The 9273-nt window shown below is 40.5% G+C and overlaps 1 protein-coding gene and 1 pseudogene across 1 annotated transcript; one reads left to right on the top strand and one right to left on the bottom strand.

Annotated features, from left to right (window-relative positions):
- Positions 1-897: 897 nt before the first annotated feature.
- On the bottom strand, positions 898-1467 carry LOC126616010 (uncharacterized). Its single transcript, XM_050283965.1, has one exon. It carries the CDS (start codon positions 1465-1467, stop codon positions 898-900), a length of 570 nt encoding a protein of 189 aa, XP_050139922.1.
- Positions 1468-2001: 534 nt separating this feature from the next.
- Positions 2002-8469, top strand: LOC126615491 (GEM-like protein 2; annotated as a pseudogene).
- Positions 8470-9273: the final 804 nt, after the last annotated feature.

The raw sequence follows: 9273 nt of genomic DNA, 5'->3' as shown, positions 1-9273 counted from the left end.
TGCCCTTTTATAGAATAAGGGCTCCTCCCCTAATTACATATTTGCCCATTCCTTTATTACATAATTATATTTAAGTCCCTCGAGTATTTATACGAGGTCTAAATACGAGGCCCTAAATATGGTATAAACAACTTAAAACCTTAATATTTGATGTTCTTATTCTTGAGAGAACCGATATTCACTTAAAACCTTTATAATTTTAGTTTTATTTTAGTTGGGGATAGAACATGTAAAATTATAGTTGTTTTTATATATAGAATATCTTTGTAAATTGTAATATTATAGATGCTTGTGGTTGTGGGCTGTTTTAATTTTATGAAAAAATAATTTTTTTTGTTTAGCCTCAAATCTCAATTTGTCGGTGATTTCAGTTTTTAATTTTTTTTTAAAATAGTTGACATATTGGGCACAATAACAATAAATGTGCTAACATACATGGGTGGCAGCAGTCATTTGACAACTTTGTAAGAACTTGGCACAAAATGACCTTTATTTGTGCTTACACTTTTCAGCACAGCACACCTTATTGTGCTCTTTGACAAATGGTGATGCTCATAGAGGGCACATACAATATTTTAGTTGATGCACCGTAGCTATTGGTTCATGGACACAATTGTTGGTGCTTGTTGGCCTCAAACGGCATATATAATTTATTGTGCGCAGTGCCCATAATTATTGTAGGTCAACATTTAGTATATCTAGGTATATGTGTAGTATATATGGACAACCAAAATAACAACATAGAAGGATCCAATATTAAAACAATTTTTTGTTTTCTTACATTAATTTTTCATTCTTTTCTTTTCTTCTACAAATTAAACATACATTAATTATATGTATATTATTTAGTATTTAAGTAATGCGTACTGAATTTAATACATTGTTCACGTATCTTTTCTAGATATGGAATAACTGGGAAGTAATGAGGAATGCAACATCCCTATATAACATGGTCAAAAAGTTTGTCGAAGATTCTAAATAAGGAAGTTCAATTTCGGTAGAGGTCAATGCCTTTTCGCAACGAACAATTTCATCTTGTACTTGTATGAGTATTTCGGAGACTGATTTGTCATTATCTTTGATCCCTCTCATTGAGAAAGCGAAACCGTCTACCGCAAAATCATATGAATCCGCACATTGTTTTACTGCTCCAGAGCCCTTAACAATATTGTTTCCGGGGGTGTTGAGTTTATTGACAAAGAAAGCTTTGCTTTGTTGTGCATTTGTTAGTGCTAATTTAAGAATGGCTGTGTCAAGATCTTTGAGATTAGATGCTGACCGAGTTGGAATATCTTTCCACAGAGATTTTATGCATTGCTTGTAGTTGTAGCCAAATTGGTCTTGGGTTTGCTTGCAAACACTTCTAATTAATGGAGACGCTCGTGCATTTGCAAATGGTGTTGGAAACGATGAGAGACATAAGAGCAAGGATGCAATGAAAGTTGCATATCCGATTGAGGACTCCATTGCTCAAGTTGTATATTTCTTAAGTTGATGCTAAAGTGATTATAAATTATTCGTTTGGTTTAAGCAATGGATGAATGGAGATCATATTATAAACAACTCGAGGAGGGGGTATGGGTCTAAATTTAGGAGCACAGAAGATAAAGAAACCCATGTCTTTTGACGTGTTTAGTTTTCTGGTCCTTTAGTTTTTGTTTTTTCTCTTACGTACTAACTAATAACGCATTGGAATCAAACCACCAAACCTATTCTAGTTTAATTAACCAACTCATCATTTCTAGAAACTCCAATATATCCAAAAGTGATGCATGCTTATGAAAAGTGTTTTTTTGTTTTTTTATTCCATTGCAATGATTAATTTAGCCATTTCATTTGTTTTTTGACAAATTCATCTACATCCATATTTACTTATCAATGTATATCATGTTAGAAGAATCTAAAAAATTCAAATTGACAATGTTAGAGGAGTATCTTTTAGCCCATGAGTTGTGTTCGGTTAGCAATTTGGGAGGCTCAAGCCCTATTAACACGGTTGCGATGGATGGCCTAGGGGCATGGGGACATGGATCCCTGACCCGGAAGTCTAGCGCCTTGTTCGACCTCCGAAAAGTTTATCCAACCAAAGGGTTGTGGGTTATAACATTCAAACCTGGACCTTGCACCGTTCGAAGGAATAATGACAAGGATGATTCGGAAATCAGCCGAGGGACTATAATCAAGACATTTTGTGTTTGATTTCCATAAATATTCCTTTCACACCAATGCTTTAAACATCGCCAGACCATTATCGAGCGGCCGTTAGGGTCCTAACTATTGGCCATTTCATTTGCTTTTTACAAATTCATCTACATTCATATTTACTTCTCGATAAAAATAATATATAGACTTCTGAAGAATCTCAACAAATTTATATTTGCTATAACAAATTTAAGTGTGTCTATCATAAGCGAAAACGGAAAAGTATATATGAAACAATATCCAACAATATGCTTTACAAGACAAAAGTTGGCATATTATTTATTGCTTTTAAGTGCGACGGCATCTGAAGGTCTTCATAACCTTTTCCAAACCATTCATCGGCATCTGAAGGTCTTAATAATATATAGACCCTTATCATAAGAATAGTCGTCCCTCTGAAACTCCAGGCACAGCCCAGGCAAACAATCCTTATGTCCATTATTCGCCTGTTCTGGTGACATCGAATTCTTCTGCCAAGCTTTAGTGTTTTCGTTGTTCCCTTGTTTCTTTACGCAGTTCTCTTAACAATCAATCCTTCGATTATAATAATGATCATTAGTTAGCCTTAATTTAACTGATAAAGAAATTTCTTGTGGGAAACTTTGGTGCTCTAGTTTTATCCATGCTTATAAAAGTACCAAATTTTAAATTTTAGTGCTACTTGACTTCTTACGTTTCTCAACTATAGTTTGATATATGCGAATAATTTTTTTTTTTTTACGTCATTTCATTAAGTCTCACGCAGATAATGTGGAGTAAAAAATAATCAAGAAAATTATGGAGGCGACACGTGTACTTTTGGGTGAAAATGACAAAATTACCCTTGAGCTACACCGGAACTTCCAGGAACAAGCAACGGACATTCACGACTCAATTAAGGTCAAAAGTGATCAAAATAAGTATTTATTCAAAATCTATTTCATCCATCCTCGTCAAGTCCTCCCCACCAGGTAACCCTCGATTATTCATTCAAATTAGGATTAATTACCTAAATTAATTTCCTAATTGATTGCAAGATATTATTTTGACATAATATCTTGCAATTACACCCAAAAACCACCATAACTGGCCGGTCCCCTTTTCTCCAAATAGGGGCCGACCACACCCCTATAAATAACTCTCATTTCTCCCAAAACCTAAGTTCATTCATCTCCAAAAATTCTTTAAACACTTTCTTTCTCAAATTCTAATGTTGGCATCGAAGGTTCTTCTGCCAAAACCCCCCCCCATTCATCGTGGCCGCGTGAGGCTCTTGGCCTTGACCTAAGGTGTTAATTGTTTTGCATGTGCATTTTCGTCCAAGAAGAAGAAGGCGGAAATTTGCAACCACAAATTGGTGCTTTCATTGACAGTTTGATTCACACGCGTGAAGAAAACTCTCGCATTCAAGGTTTCTCATTTTTTGTTCATTCGTAGATTTTTCGTACATTCTTATTCCTAGAATTTTTTCATGTAAATTTTTTGTTGAATAAACTTAAAAGAAAAGTACAATGACAAGAAATTTGGAAACCACAAAGAAGGAAACTTCCTACGTTCAAAGATCCGGATCAAGTGATGGAGATTACGATGTAGCCCCACCACGACGATCCACGAAGCTCAACGCGATGGCAAGATGAGCAATTTTGCCACCATGGAGCACCACCACCATGGCAGCCACGGGGACCACCATGGCAGCCACGAGGACCACCGTGGCAGTGGGGAGTGGGCCAGCTTCATGGCAGCAAACCATGGTTTTATGCGCTGCCACTACAGCAGCCCAAACCCAAGACCAAACCCAAGCTTAGGCGCTGGCAGCAGCTGCGCAAGTAGCCTAACAGGCGTCCCAATCTACAGCCCACGCTACAAGGCAGTCGATCCAACCCCAGCGCGAGCAGGCCCAAACCACTACCCAAGCAGCACAGGCCTATGACGCATTGCAGGCCCGAGTTGGGCTGACCATTCCCTCGGCCCAAATCCAATGCATTCCCAGCACCGCACCCCGCCCACATGCCCTACATATGGCATTGCTCACTTCCGCGGCCCAACCCGCTTCCGTGGCTCACTTGGCGATCCTGACCGGTTCAACAATCCTGGATTCAGATTTTTGGACCGATGATTGAACTGGGGACATTTTCACCCCATTTCTTCGTAGATTTAACATTTCCTAACTCAAATCTTGCGCTTGGAGTCCATTACACTTTCGCCACTCAAGGAGACGCATATCGTCCAAGGTATTCCAACTCGAATGATGAACCACACTTGTCACGACAAGTTATAGAGTTGACAAGCGCCCTCGCATAGCAGACAACCTTGGTGAATCAGCTCTTACAATCTACCGAGATGCAACGTGCTCTAGACGAGGTGTCCCGAAGCATGACAAGGGCAGATGACGAACCTCTCCAGCAGCGTCCCGACAAATGGCCCATCAACCAGCCACGATCCAAGCATTCTAGTAGTTTACTCTCCCACCTGGATCCTCGAGATAGCGTATGCTCTCATCTTAGTAGGCGAATGAGCGTGCACTCCTGATTAAGCCTACAGACTAGCATACGTTCATGGTTAAGGCTACACTCTCATTATCAACATGGATAACCTTAGCGACGTGTTCATTCACAACTAGGCTCGTAAGGAGCATTATCCCCCTCACGTCGGAGTAGGTAGCATGGCGGATTGAGAGAAGTAGTCACTCAATCCCGCTCAAGTTCAACCGTCAGCCTGCAAAGAGCCTGCTCACTTGCCAGTGACGTGCCACATGCACTGCAGCCACGACATAGACGAGTCGAGCAAAGGGAAGAGCAGCTTAGACTAATAGGTCACAATCGGGGGCAGCCGAAAGTTCCATTGCCCCAGCAGAGGCAAATTCAAGAAGAAGTTGAGAGGCTCATGACTGAATGATTGCGCGGTTTCCAGCGCAACAAGGCTACTAACGATGCGCTTTGACGAGACATGACTAACATAAAAAGGTCACCATTCACGGATGAGATTGAGCAAACAAATCCACCTCGCGTTTTCATTATGCCTCACTTCACTCCGTATAAGGGTGACTAAGATCCAGACCAACATCTTAAGCACTACCGCAGTACCATGATCTTCTACAAGAACAATGACGCGCTTATGTGCAAAAATTTTACCACAACTCTACAAGGCGACGCGCAAGACTGGTTTCACACCCTGCTGCCATAGTCGATCCAGAGTTTCAATGAACTTTCCTTAGTTTTCACTTAGGAATATTCATCTAACCGCTCAATCAAAATAACATCTGATCATCTTTTCAGCATCGTAAAAGGCTATTGGGAGACAATTCAAAACTATATCAAGAGTTTCAAAGCAGAGAAGGCCCAGATTGTTGGTTGCAACTAAGACATAGCAACAACATCGTTCAGAAATGGGCTTCCCACCGAACACCTTTTTTTTTTCAAAAAATTAATCATGGGAGAATAACTGACCCTAGTAGCTTCATATGCTTTGGCGGAGAAGCACGCACTATGGGACGAGGCCAAGCAACCTAACAAAAACAAGTCAGAAAAGAAGCATCCCCCAACTAGAGAAGACTCAGTGCCCGAAACATTCGCCAAGTTCACAGTTACAATTGGCCAAATTCTCTGTAAGCTCAAGAATGAACCTTGGTTTGAACTGCCGCCACCTATGAAGAGCGATCTTACCAGGCTAGATCAGACAAAGTATTGCGCATTCCATTAAGGACCAGGCCACACTACCAACGACTGCCAGAAGTAGAAGCAGTACCTTGAGAAGCTGACAAATAAAGGCCGGTGCGACAAGTATCTTGACAGGTTAACGACACGGCCTACACAAGCAGGGGAAATCTCCATCACCCCCTGAGACCCGTTAGGGTTTTTCCAAATAAGTTCGAAGTCTCAAGCAGCTCGACGAACAAAACCTCGCAAGCCGAGGATTACCCAGTTTGTTATGCAATTTCTACCTTCCTGCACAGTTGATCCATTTCTTTATTCTCAATGAAGATTCAAGAAGTTATTCATAAGCCTGGCACAATTGTTGTCTACAACAACTGCTCAAACCCCTATATGGGTTTGCTTTTCAGTGCGAGAGAATAAACTAATTTCTCTCCAGTGTGAGAGGGTAAACTAATCCCCCGACACCCATCTGGGTATACTCTCCAGTGCTAGAGGATAAACTAATTGCTCTCCAGCGATAGGGTCAACTAATTCCCCGACACCCATATTGGTAAGCTTTCCAGTGCGAGAGGGTAAACCAATTCCCCGACACCTATATAAGTGCGAGAGGGTAAACTAATTCCCCGACACCTATATAAGTGCGAGAGGGTAAACTAATTCCCCGACACCCATATGGTAAGCTCTCCAGTGCGAGAAAGCCACATAACTCAAAAGATCGATTGCTTGAAGACCAAATAGGCAGCAAATGGTGAGGAGGAGTAGCCACTTTGCACTCAACAGTTTGCTCATCTGACACTTCATCTTTAGCAGCTTCGATCTTGGCAGCTCCATCATTTACTGTTTCATCTACTACAGTTGAGAAATCAAACTCAAGCAGTTTCCTCATTTTTGGCAAACAGCCCAAACCGTGGCCCATGCCACGCCACTTCCTTGGCCCATGCCGGCCAGTCCTTGGCTTTAGTCAAGCCGAGCAGCATAAACAATGGCCCATGCCATACCACCTCTTTGGTCCATGCCAAGCCGACTCCTGGCCTCTGTCAATCGACATGTCACACCATCTCGACAGCTACCCCATAGCAGCACCACCCAAGAAGAAGACAAGGAGAATTAAGTTTTTCTTACATCGGTGTGACGCGGAAAAGACAAAGAAATCAACAGAAGATAGTTCTTTGTACGGACAAGCAAACAAGAGTGTTAGGGGAGGGGGAACAAATATCCTCTAGCTTTCTCTCTTTCTTGTAGGGATAAATAACTGCCCTCCGAAGTTGATTTAATACTCTACTTAAGGTAGGCTTAAATAGGCTTTGGAGGCGATTTATTTCCCTTTCCTAGATGAATCTAATTCCAAGTCCAAGTGAGAATCTGCATCAAAGTTGGAGATCTCTACACATGCTGCCCTTTCCTGCGAGCAGCCCAGTAGGTGTGGGGGCATTTGTGGAGTAAAAAATAATCAAGAAAATTATGAAGGCGACACGTGTACTTTTGGGTGAAAATGACAAAATTACCCTCGATCTACACCGGAACCACCATAAGTGGCCGGACCGCCTTACTCCAAATAGGGACCGGCCACACCTCTATAAATAGTTCCCATTTCTCCCAAAAACCGAAGTTCATTATTCTCCAAAAATTCTCTAAACATTTTCTCTATCAAATTCTAACTTTGGCCTCAGAGGTTCTTCAACCAAAGCCCCCCCTCCCCCCATTCATCGTGAGCGCATGAGGCTCTTGACCTTGACCTAAGGTGTTAATTATTTTGCAAGTGCATTTTCGTCCAAGAAGAAGAAGGCGGAAATTTGCAACCACAAATAAGTTCGAATGATCGTTTTTATTTTTAATTTTTATTACTTTCTGCTGCTAGTCCGATGGCTAATATGGTTGAGGCATTGTGCCAGTGCGGTAAAAGGGTTGAAGTTGCCACCAGAAGAGCAGAGGCCAAGGCGGACAATGTCTGGAACCACCGTGAGTTTCTCTCTAAATGAATTCCTATGTTAATTTCTCCCTTGCTATCAAGTTTAATAGAAGAAAAATGCCAATTTGTTAAGTTTTCTTTCTTGGTAGAGCCTACAGAAATTTTGAATTGATTGATCTTAATCGATCTTCATTCGTGACAGTGAGAACGTGCCCGAGTTTCACAGTGAGAACGTGCCCGAGTTTCACAGACGTAATGATGGCAAGGCTAAATACCGGCACAAAGGTGCTTACTGCCGAAGCAGAAGAAAAAGTGTTTCAGCAAACATTCGAAAAAATGACAGGAGAAAAGCTCTTACATTCATATGCTTGCTATCTATCAACTTCTCATGGACCTGTGATTGGGATGCTGTACATCTCCGATAATGAATAGCCTTCTGCAGCAATTTCTCTTACTATTTGTGCCCAGGAAATCAAACTCTCATGCATTACAAGGTAGATATTCTAGTGGACATAAAATTCGAATTCTTAAGTTTTTCAATCGTCTAACAAGTTTGTTAATCTCACGTAGGCGGTGGTGCGGCTTGATCAGTTAAGAACAGTAAATCCTTCAACAAACAGATGGAACCCTTCAGAAAAATATATACAGATTGTCACAAGGGATGGTCATGAATTTTGGTTCATGGGGTTCATATCCTATGACAAAGCCCTCAGGAATCTAAACTGAAGGAACGGTTGTTTGGTATCCATCTTGGATCCAATTTTTTTGTTTATGAAACTAATGAGTATTAAGTAGTTTAGCGATATTAGTTAGATCCAAAAGGATGCTAACTCGAGTTATTTCAAACAGATTGCAGTGTAAAACTTTAACACCCCCGTTAAATTTTTATGCACACTTTCCCATATTCTGGTTTTGCTCATCTGCTATTTTCTAAAGCTTTTTATGAGAACCAAACGTTCCTAAAGTTAGTTGAAGCTTTATACATAAGACACAAAAGAACAGAGTATCTTTAATCAACTCTCTAGCAAGTATCATATCGATTTGGGAAGCATTAATATCTTGGGAAAATATTTCCGCAAACGCTTTCTCCTTCTGCAATCCTTGTTTATTTATGGTCCATTGATTCTCCTTTCATTTATTTAATCCACAGATCAGAAATACAAGGGCATATGTAGTGTGTAGAAATCACTCTCCTTAATTTTTACATCAACGACCCTTGAAAACAAGCAGAGGAAAACCCCAAATAACACAATTCTATATATGGCTTCCATTTTATTTCGAATCAGCTAAACAGTTTTTGATGCAGCACGAGCATAGAAGGATTACGAATATAAATCTTGAAGAACAAAGGTTTGTGGGATCCACTAGAGATTGGGATAAAACCGAAAGGTTGTCTAGATTTTTTCTAAGTTGATGCATTACATTGGGAGCCAAATGACTTAAATAGACTTAAAAACAGCCTCGGAAAGGCTCAAGGGTTTTGGGAATAAGAACAACATAAATCATACTTAAATAGAAAGATCCGATTTT

Source organism: Malus sylvestris, chromosome 3 (genome assembly GCF_916048215.2).
Source record: "Malus sylvestris chromosome 3, drMalSylv7.2, whole genome shotgun sequence".
Taxonomy (NCBI): domain Eukaryota; kingdom Viridiplantae; phylum Streptophyta; class Magnoliopsida; order Rosales; family Rosaceae; genus Malus; species Malus sylvestris.
This window is presented reverse-complemented; position numbering and strand designations above follow the sequence as displayed.

What these genes read in the sequence shown, in the direction of transcription:
- LOC126616010 (XM_050283965.1), bottom strand. Translation starts at nt 1,467, where the DNA reads ATGGAGTCCTCAATCGGATATGCAACTTTCATTGCATCCTTGCTCTTA.